The 23,359-nt window shown below is 37.9% G+C and overlaps 1 protein-coding gene across 1 annotated transcript; it reads right to left on the bottom strand.

Moving 5' to 3' along the window:
* Window positions 1–515: 515 nt before the first annotated feature.
* On the bottom strand, window positions 516–12,281 carry LOC122021496 (protein ALTERED PHOSPHATE STARVATION RESPONSE 1-like). The gene is made up of 5 exons (XM_042579617.1): window positions 10,989–12,281; window positions 10,831–10,908; window positions 10,510–10,724; window positions 10,097–10,320; window positions 516–1,492 (listed from the first exon to the last, which is right to left on the bottom strand). Exons 1-5 carry the CDS (start codon window positions 11,869–11,871, stop codon window positions 829–831), a joined length of 2,064 nt encoding a protein of 687 aa, XP_042435551.1. The 5' UTR covers window positions 11,872–12,281; the 3' UTR covers window positions 516–828.
* Window positions 12,282–23,359: the final 11,078 nt, after the last annotated feature.

Here is a 23,359-nt window from a genome sequence, read left to right as displayed (position 1 = left end):
AAAATAATATATTTATTTTAGTAAAATATCAAAATAAATATTAATAATTTAAAAAAAAATCTATAATTTTAGACCAACCTCATTATTGTAATATGTTCTAATAAGGTGATTTTAATGTTTAATTTTATGAGAATCATGTTATTTTACGAGAAACGTAATTTATTGCTCTAGCAAACCATCGAGATGAGATGACGAGGACTTGCGAGTTGTATTTAATCAAGCAATATGTAACTTCTTAATAGCTCAATTATTTTTTGTAAGCAATTTAGTTTTTGGATTAAGTAAACCAATGCATACACAACCTCGAAAAGTCTATATAATGGTTGATTCCATTGAGGTTCCGAATGGCAATGCTAGTTTGGTTCTAGACTCGCGAGGAACGGGCAATGCCAAACTTGGATGAATGGTTGAAGCATCGAAGCGTTAGTCGCCATCGGCCAAACTCCATAGACGATGGTATCATATGTCAACCTCATGATTATGGTTAGAACTATGAATCAAACAAATGCATATACTTTTTATATTACTCCCATGGTATAGCCGAATTGATAGTCGGATGACAAAGTTATTTCATTGTATGCATACATAGAAGTCTATCTAATGATTGATTCCATTGAGATGACATTCACCACCAAGAGACCTAGTTAGGGGAGATTCTTCGCAAGTCGATTGAAGATCGGTGTATCAAGCATTAATCTAAGACTCCTTGATCTTAAGGCCAATCAAGAGTTCATCTCAAATTAGTGAAAACCTCAAACTTTGAAACAAAAACCACACTAAAGCATTAGACTGACTGAACCAACAAAAGAATTTATGTGAGAGGAGCATCTAAAGCAGGTACCTCATCCCTGTGTTTGAATAAGCAACACTCGCAATCTCGTTGCTCTGCTTAACATCTTCGTAAACTTTCAGGGCACCCTCTGAGAATTTTGTCAGCCTATCAAACACCCTCGTCAAGCTTGCTTGCAGATCATCCAAGTTTAAATGTTTCTCACAATTTCCATCTTCCTTGCTCTCGGGTACTCCATTTTTTTCCGGTTCATCAGGCACTTTGCCTAGCTCCTTGTAGTCTACTTGATGCTCTAATGCATTGTGAATAACCAACACAGTGCCCTTGATAGAATCAAGGAGTTCTTCAGCGCGAAGTGAGTTGAGCCCTGAAAGCCAGTCACTGCAAACTACAAATATCGGCGGAGAAATGGCTTGACGAGGTGGAAAGAGAGGCTTCTTCCTTCCTTTTCTGCGTTCCTGTGGTTGCAAAATGCATTTTTGAAGCCAGCCATTGAGTGCTTTCAGGTAGGACTTATGAGCATCATCCCAGTTCAGAAAGCGGGAGCCAAAGTATTCAAGTTCGCGTTCTAGGTGAATCAAAGCCTGTTTGTAAACTTCACTTTGTGTTGCGGCCGCCAAGGTCTTCGCATGGTAAGCCAATGATATTTTGATGAATTGTGTGTGATGGCATTCGAGCATTGCTTTCCACATCTTTGTCAACCTGAAAGATCACCAATCTAGTTTTAGATTATATGATTGCACACTATAGACACTAGACAGAACAAAGTTAAGTTTGGATTAAAAATGCATTGATCTAAATATGAAATAATGTGATTGTGCTCGAATATCGGTATTGGCAGAAAATATTGTGAATAAAGACATGCAAAATACTGCATAATTGCACTACAATGATAACCAATACATAGAAATTCAGTACATGGATCTTCACTTTGTTGTTACTATGAGGTAGATAGTGGATGCTAACTATCACTAGGGTTGAGCAAAATATCGGTCGAACCGAATTAATTGACCGAATTGAACTAAAGCGGTTTGGTTAATTCAAAATTTTAATTTTTTTTTAAATATAGTTTCCGTTCAGTTTCGAGTTTAGAGCTTAAGATATTGATTTATCCGATTAAATTGAACCGGAGTCTAGAGATATAATTGTTGGTGCAATCGACCTCTATGGTTTCGATGTTTGATAATGTACCTTAGTTTGGTCAGTTTAACCAAGGGTTGATCTAAACATGACTTAATGTTTGGAAAAGAAAAGTCTAGTCAGGACTAGATGACTAATAAGAGCAAGTCCTAACCAAATGATAGACAAGTAAGAAATCTACTGAGTGACTAGTCTTAACTGGAGGTTAGGCAAGGGGAAGTCCAGGTGAGTGAAGCTAGGTAGTGAAACTCCTGATAAGTGAAGTCGGGCCCTAGTAAGTGAAGCTAGGTAGGGGAAATCTTGGTGAGTGAAGTCCGACCCTAGTGAATGAAGCTAAGTAGTAAAAGTCCTAGTGAGTGAAGTCATGCAATGAAAGTCCTAGTGAGTGAAACTGGTCATCCCTAAGGGAAGGCAACCCTAGGTAATATGTGATCGACTGATTTCCGATTGACCACACGCAGTCGACCGGATCAGCGAATTATTAATAATGCTAACACTGTTTTGTCTTTATTATTTTATATCTATGGTGCTAACTCAGTGTTGCAGGCAAGTCTTAGTAGATCAACTTGGTCAAGTACTAAGCAAGGCTAGAGAAAATTTAAAGATGTCTGAAGGACCAAATGTTTGACAGGTAAGTAAAAGTAAATCACTGGAGGAGAGTGACTCGATGAGAATGCGTCCCAATTAAGGGACAGTAGGCGTCGGTTCAGGTTAGGTCCATTTTGGATCCCTAATCTTGAAACCTTGACTAGTTCTTGCTCCTAGGAGGACAGGAACTAATTACTACTTATTATCACTGTGCTAACTTTGTTTTGCATGTTAGATGTTTTAAATTTGGACTAGTACAACTTGCAGGGCAAAAGGAGTAAAAAGCCTTCGGATGAATAGTACCCGAAGACGCCTTCGCACTGTTCATGGAAGGCGCCTTCAAGCCATTGAAGGCGCCTTCCAAGGGATAAACTTTGGACCCCGTCACAGATAAGGCACAGCGAAGTCAGGATCAAATTTACCACGCCTTCAATGGCTATGGAAGGTGTCTTCCATGCCCTTTATAAGCCAGTCTAGACCAAGCATCAATACACAACTGATATATGAGCTACTGCGCGTCCATTTGAGGTTCCAATTGCTCCAACTTCCTGCTGTGACTCTGCTGCGAAGCTACTGCGCCCGACTACTGCTCCGAGGACTTCCGATTGCGGCCGATAGACCGACACCGACACACGAGCATTTTTCACTTCGATCCCTACATGTCGATAACAAAGTTATTTCCTTGTACTTAATTATTGAAAAAGGGAAGTGTAGCGTGTTACACTTCGCCTATCTTCTTTGTACTCGATCCCCTCTTCCGGAGATACCGGAAGAAGTATTTTAGTGGATTACCCATCGATAGGTTCGCGAGACCTGAGTCTTGGAGTAGGAGTCACCGAAGGCTCCGAACTAAGTAAAACTGACCGTGTTTGATTGTGTTCATTTTCTTAGTTTTTCGCTGCGTACTCATCTTTTAAAATTCAAAAAGAACAAATTTTCAAAACCACGTGATCCCCCCCCCTTTTCTCACGTGCGACTCGATCTAAGAAGTGGTATCAGAGCGAGATTCTGCTCTGAATGGGTGCAACCACCAATCAAGCCAGGGGAAATTATTTTATTTTCTTTGGATTTCAATTTTTCGCATTATATTTGAATCGGTAAAGTTTACCTCTTCAAATAACTTTTCTTTCTTCGATTTTTACTCGAAGTTGATGCAACACCACTCGAGTCATCGATTTTTCCTTTTTACTTCAGACTCTACTAATCCAAGACCTAGTCTTGAGACATTCTTTTTTATTTTCTTGCGAGATATTTGAAATGGAGCACAAAGAGACGCTCGGGCGAAATGTCAATGAACCACCTCCATATGAAATGTACATGAGGCACGAATTCAATCTGTCAAGGATGCAAATGGAATGCTTCATCATGATGGGCGACTTCGACTATGAAATAGCATTGAAAAGAACTAACTCAAAATTCAAAAACAAACCAAAATGTAATAAACTTTATTTTAGAGTTATTGCCTAATAAAATTGTGTGCAGAATCGGAGAATTCAAATATGCCTACGACTTTTAGACCTAGCTAAACGAACTTCACGAGGATGTGTCACAACTAGAACATCGTGTCAAACTCAAGCTCGGATCTGAATCTGAATATTCAAAGTCATCCTCAAACCTAGACTTAGAAGAATCAGATCAAACCAGCTTCATGACATTAATAGCAAAGGAGGTAGAAGAATCTGAATCAGAACAAAAGTTAGAATCCGAATCTGAAATGACAGTGGACAAGGAGGAGAATCCTAATAAGGATTCAAAAGGTAAATTTGTAAATTTAAAAGTTAAAAATTATATAACATGCTTTAAGTACAGTGAAAGAGGACATTACAAAAGTAAATGCCCCACTTATAAGACTCAAACTACACAACTGGAGTCAAAGCAAAAATCAATATCAAAAGTCCAGAAAGGAAAGGAGCACATCCAATGTTTCAAGTACAGACAGATGGATCACTACAAACATCAATGCCCATAAAGAAAATCCATGGATCCAGGGGGAGCAAAGGTTTGTAAGTTTACAGTACATGAAAATCCTATTTTTTCTACACGTGTTAATAACTTAGACAACCACTATTGCTCAAGTTTAGACTCTCCTCAAGAATTAGATATGCTTGCTCACTTAAACAAATCAATTAACTCAAACAATTTAACTAATAAAGTTAACTTAAATCTAAATAAGAACAACTCAAAGTCATCATATAATGTTTTAAAGTTTAAAAATTTATCTTCAAACATTAGAAGGTTAGAAAACGAAACAACTTTTTGAAAGATAAACTTAATAAACTAGAAAAAATTATTAATGATTTTATCAACATACAAAATTTAGGCTTGGGTTACAAGTCTAAATCAAATTTAAAACTTAAACTTCATAAACAAAATTATAATCAATTATTTTTTAATTATGAAACTAATTAATAAAAATAAAATAAAATCGACACAAACACAAAACCTAAAATCTAAGAATATATTCCGGGGGAGACTCCAAACTAGTTGGCATCTTCAAAATCAATAAACTTACCCGGATGGGTAATTAGGACTAGTCTAAAAAGGGACAAAAGTTTAACTTGATTAACGGTATTGGTGAAGTTTTGGATGATAGTAGGTTAGGAAAACTCTGTCTATGCATGTCTAGGAAGATATGACTTCGACCTGATGCATTTGACTTAATGGAACTAACGAATCTTAACTGGTTAAACAACCAGAGTTTTATACTAAGTTCAGTGGATAGGACTATTTGAAAATTTTCGAAGGTATGGTTACTCTAATGATGTCCGGGTAACTCACCACATTTCAGAAGTTTATCCAAATAATATTTATTTGTTGAACCCAAAGCTAAACTTGAATCTAACACAAAGTTAAACTTAATCCTAAAATTCAACCTAATTCATCTCACAACATTATAGAATTTCCTGATTGAAAATATAGATCGGGTAAGATGACTAAGGATTTAATTCAAATTCAAATTATAAATTAAATTAAATTAAAAATAAATTAAACTAAAATTAACCTAAAATTAAATTATAGTAAATTAAATTAAAATATACTTTTAATTTAACCCTAAAATCGAATTAAACATATGTTAATTAACGTATTACATTACTTTAAAAATATTTTAAAAATCGTTTTGGAAATTATTTTAAAAATTCTTTTTAAAAACCTATAAAAATTACTTTTTAAAAAAAACTTTTAAAAATTATTTTAAAAATCTTTTAAAAATTACTTTTAAAAAATTCTTTTAAAAATCTTTTAAAAATTACTTTTAAAAAATCTTTTAAAAATTACTTTTAAAAATATTTTTAAAAATTCTTTTAAAATCCTTTTAAAAATATTTAAATTTATTTTTTAATTTATTTTTTTAAAAAACCTTTAATGAAATCATAAACTTAAAGTTTAATTAATTTAATTAACTTAAAGTTTAATTAATTTAATTAACTTAAACACAAATCTTGATTCAACAAATAATCAACTAAAACTTAATCTAACTTAAAACTTAAGACTTAAATTTAATTAAATAAATTCAAACATAAATTAAATTTAAACTTCAATAATATTTACCTTAGTTAATTATTTCAAATTTTATCAACTTATCTAAATTTAAGTAACAATCAAGTAACCCAAATTTTAATTAGTTAATCCCAATTTAATAATTCATTTAATAATATGAATTTTAATTATTATAATCAATTAATCAAACCAATACTAGTGTAAATTAATCAACTGAATAAAATTAATTACTTTAAATAATTAATTCAATGTTTACTATTAATCTAAAAATAATTGTAACTTATTTGTTAATTCAAATTAAGATTAAATTATAGTTAATAAGTTAATCAGATGTTTAATAATTACTAATCTTAACTTAATACATTAACATATGATCTATTCATTAATCGGTTAATATGAAAACAACTTGACTTAAATATAACTCAAGATTAAACTAAAATTCTATTTCTAAATTCAAAATAACTAAATAATCCGTGATTAATTAATGATTCAAGACGTTAATTTATCAAATTCATGATTAATTTTGGATTATTTAAGTTAGAATTTAAAAATAAAAAAAATCAAATTATATCTACCTTGGATAATACATATTAAACATCTCTCTAAACACGTAAAATTACCATTGAAAATCTAGAAAGGTTGAGATGCTAGGAAAAGAAAATTGAGTCATGATTACAATTAGTATACACTCTTTAAAATGATTGTTGACCAACACTTAGTGACTTAATCCTTTAAAGTCAATTATAAACTTATAGACCTAGACACATAGGTGATTAATAAGGGTTTCCTAAGGGCATCCGCAATGCCTTTAACACTTGAACGTGTTAATGCTATTTTTTATTATTTTTTTTCAAATCTGTAAGCATTAACGCGTTCAAAGAACTGAACACGTTAATGCTACAGTGACAATAAAGGGATGACATGTTGGCATTAACGCTTCACTTTAACGTGCGTTGCAGAAGCCCTAAGGAAGTGTCAAATTAAGGGAGAGACGTATTTAAAAGACAAATTTAATCAACATAGTATTTTTAAATCCTTATGAAAATTTCTTTTTAAAAATTACTTTGAAAATTCTTTAACAAGAGTATTTGAAAAATATTTTTCTTTCAAACTTTTGAAATTATTCTAAAATATCTTTTTGAAAAATATTCTAAAGATAGCTTAAATATTCTTTTAATTTGGATTCAACCCCCCAGACAGTTTCCTTATAGTTAACAATGATTCCTAAAGATGTGCCAAGTTGAGGGGAAGTCTTGATTGAAAGATTAAACATAATTTTCAAAATTCTTTCAAAAATCAATTTTACAAATATGTGAAAGTCCGTTTAAAATTACTTTGAAAATCTTTTAAAAAATACTCTTTTGCAAAATTCTTAGTTCTTAACATTATTTGGAATATTGCTTTGAAAACACCTTGAAAAATATTTTGCAAAATTCTTATAAAATTTTATGTTTGAAAATTGTGTGCAACATATCGTTGAAAAATACTAGAAGAATTTTTTCTTTTCAAAAATATTTTGAAAATTGAATGTCAAAAGTTGCTTAAAAAGTTAACTTAAAAACCAACTTTAAAAATTAGTCTACAATACCACCTTGAAAAATTATTTTGAAAATCCCCTTTAACAACTACTCTAGAAAATTACATTTTAATTATATTTTTAAAACACTTACTTATGTCTTTCAAATATTATTGTTGGTGCAAAACCTAATGGAGAGTAACCTTCAGGTTATGTCTTTTTGATGTATGTCAAAGGGGGAGAATGATCTTAAGTTAGAAAAGTTAAGATCTTAAGTTAGAAAAGTTAAGAATATTTCTAATCCCAAACTTTTCAAAATCTCTAGAACTTTGAGAATTAACCCTTAAAGACCCAAGTCTAACTTAAAAAAATTGTCAAACATCAAAAAGGGAAGATTATTGGAGCAATCGACCTCTAGGGTTTCGATGTTTGACAATATACCTTAGTTTGGTCAGTTTAACCACGAGCTGATCCAAACAGGACTTGATCTTTGGAAGAGAAAAGTCTAGTCAGGACTAGATGACTAGCAAGGGTAAGTGCTAACCAAGGATAGGCAAGTGAGAAGTCTACTGAGTGACTAGTCCTAACTAGAAGTTAGGTAAGGAGAAGTCCTGGTGAGTGAAGCTAGGTAGTGGAAGTCTTAGTTAGTGAAGTCGGACCCTAGTGAGTAAAGTTAGGTAGTAGAAGTCTTGGTGAGTGAAGTTTGGTAGGAGAAGTCCTGGTGAGTGAAGTCGGGCCCTAGTGAGTGAAGCTAGGTAGTGGAAGACCTGGTGAATGAAGTCGGGTCGAAGTGAGTGAAGCTAGGTAGTGGAAGTCCTGATGAGTGAAGCCGAGCCCTAGTGAGTGAAGCTAGGTGGTGGAAGTCCTGGTGAGTGAAACTAGGTAATGGAAGTCCTATTGAGTGAAGTTGGGCATCCCTAGGGGAAGACAACCCTAGGTAATATGTGTGCGCGGTCAACCGAACCAGCGAATTATTAATAATGTTAACACTGTTTTGTCTTTACCATTTTATATCTGTGGTGCTAACTCAGTGTTGCAGGCAAGTCTTAGTAGATCAGCTTGGTCAAATACTAAACAAGGCCAGAGAAAATCCAAACAGGTCTGAAGGACCAAATATTTGACAGATAAGTAAAGGTAAGTCACTGGAGGAGAGTGACTCGGTGAGGACGCGTCCCGGTTAAGGGACGGTAGGCGTCGGTCCAGGTTAGGTCCATTTTGGATCCCTAATCTAAGACCTTGACTAGTCCCTGGTCCTAGGAGGACAGGAGCTTATTACTACTTCTTATTATCATTGTGCTAACTTTGTTTTACAAGTTAGATATTTTAGATTTAGACTAACACAACTTGCAGGGTAAAAGGAGCAAAAAGATTCGGATGAACAGTACCCAAGGCACCTTCAAGCATTGGAAGACGCATTCGCACTGTTCATGGAAGGTGCCTTCAATGGCCTGAAGGCACCTTCCAAGGGATAAATTTTGAACCCCGTCACAGATAGGTACGGTGAAGTCAGGATCAGATTTACCACGTTGAAGGTGCCTTCAATGGCTATGGAAGGCGCCTTCTATGCCCTTTATAAGCCAGTCTCGACCAAGCATCAATACACAACTGATATACGAGTTACTGTGCGTCCATTTGAGGTTCCAACTGCTCCAACTTCCTGTTGTGACTCTGCTGCGAAGCTGCTGTGCCCGACTACTACTCTGAGGACTTCCGATCGCAGCCGGCAAACCGACACGGACACGAGCATTTTTCACTTCGATCCCTAACGACGTTATTTCTTTATACTTAATTACTGAAAAAGGGAAGTGTAGCGTGTTACACTTTGACTATCTTCTTTGTACTCGATCCCCTCTTCCAGAGGTACCGGAAGAGGTATTTTAGTGAATTACCCATCGATAGATCCGCGGGATTTGGGTATTGGAGTAGACGTCGCCGAAGGCTTCGAACCAAGTAAAACCGACCGTGTTTAATTGTGTTTGTTTTCTTAGTTTTCCGCTGCGTACTCATCTTTTAAAATTCAAAAAGAATAAGTTTTTAAAACCACGCGATTCTCCCTCTCTCTCTCTCTCTCTCGTGCAACTCGATCCAACAATAATTACCCTGAAGACTTATAATGTTTAACACTCAATTGATAATCATTAGTCAACTTATGATGAAAAAATGGGTGACTGAATTAATTGAATCTTTTATTAGTTCGATTTGTTTGATTTTCATAGGAAAGTTTGGTTAGTTCGGTTAGTTCAATTTTTTTTTTGATTTGTTCTGTTTCGATTTAGGGCTCAGGGTTTAATCGGTTCGTTTATTAACCAATTGCTCACCCCTAACTTATCACCACAACTGCATACAACCTTATCAACTATCATCGATAAAGTTTGACTTTTTATCTTTATTATTCTTTAATCCTTGCACATTTGTTTATAAAAGGGTGTCCTTTTATGATAGCGCAAGTGATTTAATCATGTGTATGCCTAGCATGACAAGAGCAAGTGATTTAATCATGTGTATGCCTAGCATGACCATTTTTCGTGTACTGATATCACAAATGAAGGATTATAAAAGCATACCCTTGTACGAGCTCCATCAGTTGCGGAAGTAGTTCTTCATCTCGCATCTTCTCGATTCTTTTTGAAATTGAATCAACTGAATGAATGGCCACCCTCAATCGAGAGTGCAGATCCTTGACAACAGCTCTGGTTTTGTCGATTACTGCTGCACTTGAATCTCTAGCAATTTGATGCCTGAGTAAGTTGCACTTCTGATCATATGTCCTCCTGATATGCTCACTAGCCTGAAATAACAGAAGATACAATAATGTGACTATGCAAAACGAGTAGCAATTAGTTCATACAATTGGGAATTCAATAACTAATTGGCATACTAAGCGCAACACCAAATCATGTAAACTAGGTCATTACTAAAAGTGTATGATTATTCAACCGGTGAAACTTGTAATTTCAAATCATTTCAAACCAAATACCTTGATTTCATCATATAGTTTCCGTTCCCATGCATATAGCCTTTCGAGTGTGGATGAATGGCTTCCCGATATCATAGAAAACTCATCAACAAAATCACTACAAACGTCTCCGGCATCATCATTTGTAGCTGTTGCAAGAGGACTTTTGGATGATGACGAGAGAGAGGAGATGGAACGGTTCCAAGTGATGATTTTCACAGCATTCTGGTTAGAATCTAAGCAACCCATCAAGTTCAAAGCAATAAGGTAAATTATCAGTAAACTGTATGTTACATTAACGTTAAGAATGCACGATCTTGCATGAAATTTGTTACTTCTAACCTTTATACTTCTGAGAAGTTTCTCCTGTACAACAAACCTGACTTAATATCACCAGAACTGAGTAAGCATGATGTTTGCCTGTGGAACCAAGAATTTCATGACTATCACAAATGAGATATCAGCAATGCAGTAAAACTAATGGAAAACAAGTTATCCACCTATTGTCTCAGTAGAGATGCCAAGCTTGATCCTCTTTGTCTCAAGCATCCTTGAAACCTCATCGCCATCTTCAGCAGCACGAAGAAATCGGTTCTCAATGTCCCTCATACTGGACACAAAATCTTTAGCTCGATGCGTAATGAACTCAGAAAAATCTTCCCTTTCAGGACATATTTCCTTCGCCAGCTCTGTTTCTCTGTCCTTATGACTCTTTTCCCATACCGAATCAGTGGACTGGGGTTCATGATTGGTCATCTTCTCCTTGTGGATATCAAGTGACTCTTCTTTGAATGGAGCAACTTCTGCTTCCTTTATCTGTATCAAACCTACCATCCTACTAACTTTTGAAGTCTGATGGCATTCTGTAGTTGGCATGCTGACTTTGCCAGCGACTCCGCGGGGATCAAAGAAGTCCCATGATGAATTGACATCAAGAGGAGGTGGCGGCGGTGGCGGCGGAAGGGGGAAAGTAAGAGAATCCTCGCCGACAAAATGGTTTGCTGATTGATGATCAAGTGTCACATTTATAGAGGAGGCCCCTGTTGCCCTCATATAGCTCACATTGGCAGCTGTAGGTGTCAATGGACTTGCACTTAATGGCGAACCAACACACTCGACAAACCGAGAAGGTGATGGCGATGCATAAGAAGAGTGTGATGGAGATTTGTCGACTTCAGAAGTAGAAAGTGCTGATTCTACCAAAAGGTCGGCCTCTGCAAACTGCCTGAGGGCAGCCCCAAAGCTGCGAAGAGATTGGATGTAAGAGAGGTGGGCTGCCGATAGAGCATACCTCGAATCAATGACCTGCTTGGTATGCTCTATGCGATATTTGCAGAGAAGCAAAACGCCATTTTTAGATGGTTTCGATGCAGAAGTTCCCATCTCGATGGATGAAACAAAACCCTACTCAGATCATGAAACCCTTGCGCCTCTCAACAAAATCCAACCCTAGAAAACTCGAATCAACGAAGAGACAATGGCCAAGAATCGACCTTCTGGGGGCACGGGATCCAATCCGCACAAAATGCTAGCCTCCATCGTCACATTCCCGTCGCCAAGTCCCGACCATTCCTCCCAAAATCTCGGCTTGGCTTCAGGATCCGGCGCTGCGATGAGAAACAGAACCTCAAGCGGCGGAGCGATGCAGCTGTTTTGGCTTCACCTGACCTGGACTCTCCCCTTTCTTCCTCGGACCGTGCAGGAGGAAGAGGACGAGCACGAGGCCGAATGAGAGACAAGCAAAATAAAGGCGGAGGATTCGAACGGGGAGGAAAGAGACAGCCATGGCCTCGAGTCGCGTGAAATCCTAAAGCAGCAACCAAATACACAGTTATGTCTTCATTTTACATATTTGTCAAACTTTTTTGATATTTCTTAGATACACCCCTCCATATAGTCGACAATGCGATAGCAAGATCTGGGACGAACTCTCCAGGTAGAAGATTCGAATCTCACATAACGAGTTTGACAAACTGTATGATGATGTTGAATCATCTATTATGATCGATTTACCTTTCTTGATTTATTCTGTTAATCAATAAAAAAAATTTTAATGAATCGGGCCTTCGACGATTAATCAGATAGTAGGAGATTGGATCTAGATTATATGAAAAAAAATTCAAATAAGATTATTATGTTTTTATGTTAATTTAGATATTCTGTTCCTAGAATTGACTAATCTTGCAAGTGGACAGCTTGACCCCACTTCCCGCCCGTAGGTAATTCAAAAAATACATATGACTGTTAATGTGGCGCTCTAACATCACGAGTACAAGCACCGTAGACATTTGATATGTCCAACAAGAGAATCAAAAGCTCGTTGTATGGGAGAATGTCTTGTCTCTTATCATCGGAATGTGTCCCGGAAGCTCGATGTGGGAATAAAGGAGTAAATTTTCGAAAGTTATAACTTTTAACTCGGCTATAAGAACAAGACGTTCTTTTATTTGTATCAAAATTGATTCAGAGTTGTAGATTTGTCACAAGACGAAACCCTTAACTAGTCAACTTTTAGATAAAAAAAATATTATTTGAGGACTTTTTAGAGGCTTCGAACCAACGTGATCGAGAATATAAAATTTGATCCGAATATGACTTGCACGTAGGGCTGTAAATGAACCAAGCGTTCGTGAACAAGCTTGGTGTTCGGCTTGGTAAGAGTTTGTTTATATTCGTTTAATATACATAAGATTAATTAAACAAATAAGGTTGAACAACTCGTTAAGTTAAATAAACAACCTTGAACATATATGTGTTCAGCTCGTTAACATTCGTGAACAATGTGTTGAATAAGTGAATGGAGAAGAAATGGAAGAGGAAAGAGGCTCCATTGTGAATGGGAATTTAGTCCCACATTGGAAGTTTCAAGGTAATTTTATTGGTTTATATTGATTCACATACATTGAGGTTGTGAACAAATGCATGGGGAGAGCCTCTCTCTCACGTGTGGGTGCGTAGGGGGTGCAAATCCAGGACTCGGATTTGCACTAAACCAAGCTGACTCGTGTGCGATTGGAATAACCAACATTTGCCACATAGATCTTTTGTTGCTGTGAAACAGATGCATTAAATTCGAAACCGGTCGAGTAATAATGAGTGAAACGGTGGTCGTTTCATTGCTCAGCTAATAATGATCATTAAGATCATTAACTCTGACCATTGATTCGAGCTCCTACACAACACAGCAATAGGCTCTCCATTTTTTTCTCCCTCCTCCTGCTAGCAATCGGGTGACGCTCAGTTCGTCGTGACCACCAGTGCTTGGTCGGATTCACGGTCGCCCGTTGTATCCTGGGAAATAGACAACCCTTGTAAGCCTCGAAGCACAGCCGGAGGTGGGTGAATCTGTTTCAAGGAAACTGCTACTCTCGCAGGCCTCGGTCAGTTTTCCTGGTCGGTTTCTTCGTCCGCCCGGTCAGCCAGTCTACTCGCCTAATTTGTCTTTTGCCAGATCAAGAACTGCTCTGGTCTGCCGCTCTGTAGACCCGCCCTTCCGCTCTGTAGACCTGATCTTCCGCTCTGCAGACTAGCCCTGTCGTTCTGTTCTGCAGACCTGGTCTTCCGTTCTGCAGACCTACTCTTCCGCTCTGCCTGCAGACCTTGTCTTCCGATTTGCAGATCTGGTCTGGCGCTCTACAGACCTGCTCTACCTCTCTAGTCTTTCGCTCTGCAGACCTGGTCTTCCGCTCTGTAGACTAGCCCTGTCATTCCGTTCTGCAGACCTGGTCTTCTGTTCTACAGACCTGGTCTTATGCTCTGCCTGCAGACCTTGTCTTCCGCTTTGCAAATCTGGTCTGGCGCTCTGCAGACCTGCTCTACCTCTCTGGTCTTCCGCTCTGCAGATCTGGTCTTTCGCTCTGCAGTCCAGCCCTGTCGCTCCGCTCTGCAGACCTGGTCTTCCGCTCTGCAGACGTGGTCTTCCGTTCTGCAGATCTGGTCTTCCGCTCTGCAGACCAGCCCTGCTGCTCCGCTCTGTAGACCTGGTCTTCCGCTCTGTAGACCAGCCATGTCGCTCCGCTCTGCAGACTTGGTCTTTCGCTTTGCATACCTGATCTTCTGCGCTGCAGACCTGCTCTACCACTCTGCAGACATGCCCAGTCGCTCTTTGGCACTTAGCATAAATCAGCCCCTGCTGACAACCTGAGATTATCCGCTCAGGTTATTTCGACTATAAGTTGAATTTAATTCAGTGTAGCTTAAATTCAACTAATACCCATAAATCTCCGGCAACAGATTGTTTGTGTCCACCACAACGTTCATGAACAATATTCGTGAACAATATTCACGAATCATATTCATTAATAAAACTCTTTTCAATATGCTAAATAAATAGTAAAATAAATAAATTTAAATTATCAAGTTCAATAACCAATCAAATAATTAAAAGTTTCAAATAATCAAACAAATTTGAATTGAGAGCTTGATAACATCTAAATGAACCAAGCTCGAACCAAGCTCAAGCCACGCTTGAATTGATAGCTTGATAACATCTAAATGAACCAAGCTCAAGCCAAGGTTCAAAAAAGTTTAAGCTCATAAAAAATAAACTAAGTCAATCTTGAACACTCATTTCAAAAGTTTGATTTATTTTAAGCTTAACTCAACTCGGATCAATTATTTTATTAAATAAATTTAAATATCCTAAAAATCAGATCGACTCGACTTATTTACAATCCTATTTGCACTTACCACGGGGCCGATGTTTTACCAATCTTTTCTTTGCAAGTGACTTGTCCATATTGCATATGCTTGGAAAATCATATCGTGATTGTATGGGAACAATGAATGCATGCGCCTTCCTATTCACGTTGAGATATAATTTAATAGCATTTACAATATAATTTATAATACTATATGGGTTCATACATGAGGAGTGGAGGGACCTTCATTCCTATGATCTCTTGGAAATTTAGAACCGTTTGCCCAAATCTCAATGTCACTGTCATTTAATTATGACATTTGGTAGCTTAGTCAATTGTCGGATAAAAAAACAATTGGTCAATTAATATACCACCTAGTTTAAATTTTATATTATGTCAATTGCATAGATAATCTTAAAAATATTCAAATATTATCCTATATCCATTTTGTTTCTTCGCTTATTCACTTTTGCTCACTGGATCGGTTGCTATAATATAACAATTGAATTGATATATATTTTTAAAAAGTTTTTAATGCAATAATCGATTATTTTATATATATATATATATATATATTAAAAAGGCTTCTAGATATAAAAAAAAATAATTACTATGAGTATAATATATTGAATTAATATTTAAGGGCGAGGATAATTGAGAGAATTAGATAATCAGTCGATTTTGGTTGAAACCAGTTAATAAATTTAGAAAACTCATAATAATAATAATATAGAATAAAGTCTTATAAGCTTCTCTAGTTCTTTTCATTATATATATACCCTTAAGCATCAAATTTGATATTGAGTAGTGAATTTTTAATCATAAAAGATATTTTAATTATTTTTTTTAAAAATAACCGCTACAATATAACAATCAATTAAAGTTATTATTCATGGTCAAAGAAGCATACCGAATCAATTTATATACTATAGCAATCGATTAAAAAAATTAATTTATGTTTAAAAAATTATTGTTCTTAATATGACGTATGGAAATGATATTTAAGAGCATGAATATAATCAGAAAAATTAGACGACTACATATGACGTTATTCCTATTGGACAAAATAATCTTGAAACAGATTCGATTCTGTTGAGATGGTCACAGAACCAAGTGTTGAGGTGCAACAGACTCAACACATGCAAGCACCCTCCGCCCTGATTGAAACTGTGTCAATCAATCACGAGGAAAAGCCAGAGAAGTTCAGTGGACTGAACTTCAACAGGTGGCAGCAGAAGATGCTCTTATACTTGACCACACTCAATTTGGCTCAGTTCTTGACCGATGACCCTCCTAAACGAGCTGAGAATATTGATGCGCATACCATCAGTATAGTGGAGGCATGGACTTATTCTGAGTTCGTATGCCGAAACTACATCTTCAACTGTCTTTCCAACTCGTTGTATGCTGTATATAACATGAAGAGAACGACTAAAGAATTGTGGGAGTCCTTGCACAAGAAATACAAGATGGAGAATGCAGGGGCCAAGAAGTTCATTGTGGGTCGATTCTTGGACTACAAGATGGTTGACTCTAAGACGGTGACCAACAAAGTCTAGGAGCTTCAGGTGATCTTGAATGAAATCTACTTAGAAGGGATGGTTTTGAGTGAAACCTTCTAGGTGGCTGCTATCATTGAGAAGCTGCCCCTCGGCTGGAAGGATTTCAAGAATTACCTGAAGCATAAGCAGAAGGAGATGAATGTGGAGGAACTCATTGTTAGACTTCGCATCGAAGAAGACAACAAGAGTTCAGAGAGGAAGTTGTTCTCCCAGGCTACTGTGAAAGCCAACATGGTCGAGCACAGTCAAAGCTCGAAATGGAAGAACCACAAGTCTTTCAAGATGGAACCTAGAGGAGGCATAAGCAAAAAGAAGTTCTCTAGGAAGTGGTTCAACTGTGATCGAATCGGTCATAAATTTTTGGAGTGCAAAAAGCTAAAAAAGAAGCAGGAGGCCAACCTAAACGATGAACTAGAAATGGATGACCTCTGGGTAGTGGTCTTAGAACTGAACCTAGTCGGTTCAAACTCGCGGCAATGGTGGATCAATACTGGAGCCACCAGATATGTGTGCTACAACAAGGAGCTACTCCATAACTTTGAAGAAGTCAATGGAAACAAGCTGTTCATGGGAAACTCAGCAACTTTAGACATCATGGGCCAAGGAAAAGTGATGTTGAAGATGACCTCGGGTAAGAATCTCACTTTGAACAATGTGATGTATGTTCTGGAGATTCGGAAGAATCTAGTATTTGGATCACTGTTAAGCAAGTATGACTTTCATATTATTTTTGAGTCAGACAGAATTGTACTATCTAAGAATGGAATGTTTGTAGAAAGAGGATATATATCTGATGGGTTGTTTAAGCTCAATGTAATGATGATTAGGCCTAATATAAATAAAAATAAAAGCTCTTTCACTTATATGCTTGAGTCTTTTTATCTGTGGCATGGTAGACTAGGACATGTTAACTAAGATATGTTGCGTAAATTAATAAACATGTAGAGTATGCCTATATTCCACTTTGATCCAAAACATAAGTATGAGATTTGTTTTGAATCGAAAATGATAAGGTCATCCTTTCAACATGTTGAGAGAAGCAATGAACCACTCGAGTTAATTCACACCGACGTGTGCGACCTCAAAGGTACTCCAACACGTGATGGGAACAAATACTTCATTACTTTTGTAGATGATAACATAAAATATTATTATGTGTATCTTCTCAAAAGTAAGTGTTGGGGTTGCAAGGTTGCAAACATAGTCCCATATTGAAAACACATGGAAAAGATCATGGGTTTATAAGAGAAAGATATCTCCATTGGCATGAGGCCTTTTGGGTAGAGCCCAAGAGCAAAACCATGAGGGCTTAGGCCCAAAGTGGACAATATCATGTCATTGTGGAGATATCTAAATTCTTTTCGATCCTACAATTGGTATCAGAGCGCGGACTTCCAGAAGGTTTAACCGCCGACTGTGCACAAGAGCTATGGTCTGATTGAGCCATGTGGGTACAATATTGACCTCGAACAAAGAAAGTGGGGGCTCCTATGTTCGGATCAAAAGGACTAGACACCAGGCAGGAAGTCCTAGTTGCGACTAGACAAGGAAGTACTAGTAGGTTAGGTGGACCGAGGGGCAGGAAGTCCTAGTTGCAGCTAGGCAAGAAAGTCCTAGTAGGTCGGGTAGACCGAGGGGCAGGAAGACCTGGTGGATCAAGGATCGGACGTGGGAAACCCATGGTCCTTTGTTTGAGGGGGGGATTGTTGGGGTTGCAAGGTTGCAAACATAGTCCCATATTGAAAACACATGGAAAAGATCATGGGTTTATAAGAGAAAGATATCTCCATTGGCATGAGGCCTTTTGGGTAGAGCCCAAGAGCAAAACCATGAGGGCTTAGGCCCAAAGTGGACAATATCATGTCATTGTGGAGATATCTAAATTCTTTTCGATCCTACAGTAAGGATGAAGCTATAGAGAAATTTGCTCTCTATAAGAATCCGGTTGAAAACCAACTTAATAGAAATATTAAGGTGGTTCGAAATGACTGAGGTGGTGAATATGTATCACTATTCCCTGAGTTGTGTGTTGAACATGGGATCAGACATGAAACAATAGCTCTTTATACTCCTTAGCAAAATGGAGTTGTTGAACGAAAGAATCGAATTCTAAAGGAGATGATGAATGTTCTTCTATTGAGCTCTGGACTACCATTTTCATGTGGGGGGAAGCTGTGTTAACAGCTAATTACCTTTTAAATAAGGTACCCCGGAAGAAAATAGATATGAACCCTTATAAGTTATGGAATGGAAGATAATTGTGTTGAGGTTGCAAGATTGCAAACATAGTCCCATATTGGAAACACATGGGAAAGATCATGGGTTTATAAGAGAAAAGATATCTCCATTGGTATGAGGCCTTTTGGGTAGAGCCCAAGAGCAAAACCATGAGGGCTTAGGCCCAAAGTGGACAATATCATGTCATTGTGGAGATATCTAAATTCTTTTCGATCCAACAATTAGTATCAGAGCCCGGACTGCCAGAAGGTTTAACCGTCGACTGTGCACAAGAGCTATGGTCTGATTGAGTCATGTGGGTACAATATTAACCTCGAACAAAGAAAGTGGGGGCTCCTATGTTTAGATCAAGAGGACCAGACACCATGCAGGAAGTCCTAGTTGCGACTAGGCAAGGAAGTCCTAGTAGGTCGGGTGTGTAGGATCGAAAAGAATTTAGATATCTCCACAATTGCATGATATTGTCCACTTTGGGCCTAAGCCCTCATGGTTTTGCTCTTGGGCTCTACCCAAAAGGCCTCATACCAATGGAGATATCTTTCTCTTATAAACCCATGATCTTTTCCATGTGTTTTCAATATGGGACTATGTTTGCAACCTTGCAACCCCAACAATCCCCCCCTCAAACAAAGGACCATGGGCTTCCCACGTCCGATCCTTGACCCACCAGGTCTTCCTGCCCCTCGGTCTACCCGACCTACTAGGACTTCCTGCCTCTCGGTCTACCCGACCTACTAGGACTTCCTTGCCTAGCCGCAACTAGGACTTCCTGCCCCTCGGTCCACCCGACCTACTAGGACTTCCTGCCTGGTGTCTGATCCTCTTGATCCGAACATAGGAGCCCCCACTTTCTTTGTTCAAGGTCAATATTGTACTCACATAGTTCAATCAGACCATAGCTCTTGTGCACAGTCGGCGGTTAACAGTCCGGGCTCTGATACCAATTGTAGGATCGAAAAGAATTTAGATATCTCCACAATTGCATGATATTGTCCACTTTGGGCCTAAGCCCTCATGGTTTTGCTCTTGGGCTCTACCCAAAAGGCCTCATACCAATGGAGATATCTTTCTCTTATAAACCCATGATCTTTTCCATGTGTTTTCAATATGGGACTATGTTTGCAACCTTGCAACCCCAACAGGGTGGACCGAGGGGCAGGAAGACCTGGTGGGTCGAGGATCGGATGTGGGAAGCCTATGGTCCTTTGTTTGAGGGGGGGATTGTTGGGATTGCAAGAATGCAAACATAGTCCCATATTGGAAACACATGGGAAAGATCATGGGTTTATAAGAGAAAAGATATCTTCATTGGTATAAGACCTTTTGGGGAGAGCCCAAGAGCAAAGCCATGAGGGTCTAGGCCCAAAGTGGACAATATCATGCTATTGTGGAGATATCTAAATTCTTTTCGATCTAAGAAATTGTCCTACAAATATTTACAAATATGGGGGTGTCTTGCCAAAGTGTCGGTGCCTGATCTGAAAAGGATTAAGCTATGATTAAAGACTGTTGATTGCATATTTATTGGATATGCACAGAACAACAGTGTGTATCGGATTTTATGTATGAGTCACAAATACCGGAGATACATAATAACTTGATAATAGAATTAGGAAATGTCTCGTTCTTCGAACATATGTTTCCATATAAGACTCGAGAGGATGTTAGCTCCTCAAAGAGGGCATATGAAATACAAGGTGAAGATGATGAACCAGTCGAGGTTGAGCTTAGACGGAGCAAAAGAGCTTGGGTAGAAAAATCTTATGAATTGGATTTTATCACTTTTGTGTTGGAAAGTGAGCTCTGAAGTTGCTCAGAAGCTGTACACTCTTCTGATGGACCTCACTGCAGAGAGACAATTACATCTGTGATAGAATCTATCTTGTAAAATCACATTTGGGAACTTATGGATCTTTCTCCAAGAAGTAAATCACTAGGTTGCAAGTGGATCTTCAAGAAGAAAATGAAGTCAGATGGTATAATTGATAAGTATAAGGTCAGGTTGGTAATCAAAGGATACTGACAATGCAAGTGGATCTTCAAGAAGAAAATGAAGTCAGATGGTATAATTGATAAGTATAAGGTCAGGTTGGTAATCAAAGGATACTGACAATGAGAAGACCTGAATTACTTTGATACGTATTCTCCGGTGTCAAGAATAACTTTCATTAGAATATTGTTGGCTATTGTTACTCTATGGAATCTCGAAATACATCAGATGGATGTAAAAACAACCTTTCTAAACGGAGATTTAGAAGAAGAAATCTACAAGGAACAACTAGAGAGATTTTCTGTGCCAGGACAAAAAAACAAGGCTTGTAGATTGGTGAAGTCATTATATGGCTTGAAACAAGCACCAAAGTGGCGGCATGAGAAATTTAATAATGTCATGAAAGAATATGAATTCAAAATTAATGAATGTGATAAATGTGTTTATATAAAAGTCACAGAAAATGACTACTGTTAGGACCCTCGGAGACCGACTAGAGGAGGGGATGAATAGCCCCTACACAAATCAAGCAAAACAAACATTCCTCGGACTTATAACTTAATTGAACTAAACACTTGCATAAACAAAATAAGATATAAACTAAAAAGACGAGGCTCACAGATTTACTTGGTTACAACCGGAGAAGTTGTTAATCCAAGAAAGTTAAAACACACTAAAATTCTCCTTTAGGCGGAGAAGCCTCTTTATAACAATGGAAGCGCAGAAATAGAAAGCTAAAATATAATAGTGAATGTGTACAAGTGTTGTTTCATAATTTCTTTTTCTTATTTAGCTTTGGGAGCAGGGATGCTTATATAGCCCTGCTCGGGCGCTTGGAAGGGTTCCAGGCGCTTGGAGGGAGATAAAACTTTATCCCATTCGCAACGGATCATTGTGAAACACGATCCAGATAAAATCCTGTTCCGGGCGTTCAGACCAAGAAAGTCGACCAAGTTGGCTTTTTCCAATCCGGGCCTTCCGCATCGGTTTTGCTCGTCTCAGTCCGGGTCTTCCGCTCCGATTCATCTTGCTTAAGTGATCTCGGCCATCCAGAATAGGACTCACCCAACTTTCCGTCTTCTCGAGAAAGCTTCTGCTCTGGCTTCTCGTCCCTCGAAATCGTCGCGTGCTTCCTTCTCATCTGCCAGCTACTCTTCCGCATCGCTTCGTCCCTCAGATGCACCAACCCCATCGGCTCTCTCCCGTGCCGACCTTCTCGCTAGCTGCGTTTTTTGCTCCTCGAACAATCTTCCGTTCCGGCTTCTCGTCCCTCGAAAACACCGCACTCTCCCTTCTCTTCTGTCGGTGTACTCTTCCGCAGCACCTCGTCCCTCAGATGCACCGAGCCTGTTGGCTCTCTTCCGTGCCGTCTTTATCGCTAGTTGCGTCTTTTGCTCGACTCCCTGTGCTCTTAAATTCCTGCACACTTAGACAAAAGGTTAAACATAATAGGATCTAACTTAACTTGTTTGACCACATTAAAACTACCTTGGGGTACCAACAACTACGTTATCTTGTGCCTATATATAGATGACATACTTATTATTGAGCGTAATGATAAGATAATCAAATCCACTAAAGATTTGTTGAACTCAAGATTTGACATGAAAGATATGAGCCTAGCTGATATGATTCTAGGAATCAAAATGCTTAGCGTTGGCATGAACGTCGATAGAAACGAGTCAACATCTTCGAAAAATTAAGGTGAAAGTATCTCTCAAATAGAATACTCTTAAATAATTGAAAGTATAATGTACCTGATAAGTTGTACACGACCACATTTGGCCTACGTATTAAGTAAACTGAGTAGATATACGAGTAATCCTAGTGTTGAGCACTGGAAAGGGATAACAAGAGTACTAAGGTATACTCGTGAATATGGACTGCACTATACAATATATCCTGCTATGATCGAAGGATACAGCGATGTGAATTGAATATCTAATAGAAAAGACTATAAGTCTACGAGTGAATATGTATTCACTCTTGGAGGTGCAGCCATATCCTGAAATCTTCTAAGCAAACGGTAATAACCAAATCCACAATGGAAGCTGAGTTTGTAGCTCTTGACAAATGTGGTGAAGAGACTGAATGACTACGATAATTCTTAGAAGATATTCCAAGATGACCAAACATGTACCGACAATTTGCATATATTGCGATAATCACTCAGCAATTAGTCGAGCATAGAGTCATCTATATAATGGTAAGTCTAGACATATACATCATAGATATAATATCATTAGATAACTTCTCTCAACGGGAGTTATCGTTATTGACTATATGAAGTCAAAGGATAACCTTGCAGATTCGCTAACCAAGGGTTAAATAGAGAGTTAGTAGCAAGCTCATCACGAGGGATGAGTTTGATGTCGATGAGAAATGTTGGTGCAAAGGAATCCAACCTATGTAGATTGGAGATCCCAAGGACTAGGTTCAAA

The sequence above is a fragment of the Zingiber officinale genome, chromosome 9A, assembly GCF_018446385.1.
Source record: "Zingiber officinale cultivar Zhangliang chromosome 9A, Zo_v1.1, whole genome shotgun sequence".
NCBI classification, from domain to species: domain Eukaryota; kingdom Viridiplantae; phylum Streptophyta; class Magnoliopsida; order Zingiberales; family Zingiberaceae; genus Zingiber; species Zingiber officinale.
This window is presented reverse-complemented; position numbering and strand designations above follow the sequence as displayed.

Bases quoted from the DNA above. Each gene is read 5' to 3' on its own strand.
- LOC122021496 (XM_042579617.1), bottom strand. From the start codon at position 11,871: ATGGGAACTTCTGCATCGAAACCATCTAAAAATGGCGTTTTGCTTCTC. The intron at 10,725-10,830 runs GTTAGAAGTAAC...TGGGTTGCTTAG, and splicing joins AACTTCTCAGAAGTATAAAG to ATTCTAACCAGAATGCTGTG. The intron at 1,493-10,096 runs GTATGCTTTTAT...GTGATCTTTCAG, and splicing joins CTGATGGAGCTCGTACAAGG to GTTGACAAAGATGTGGAAAG.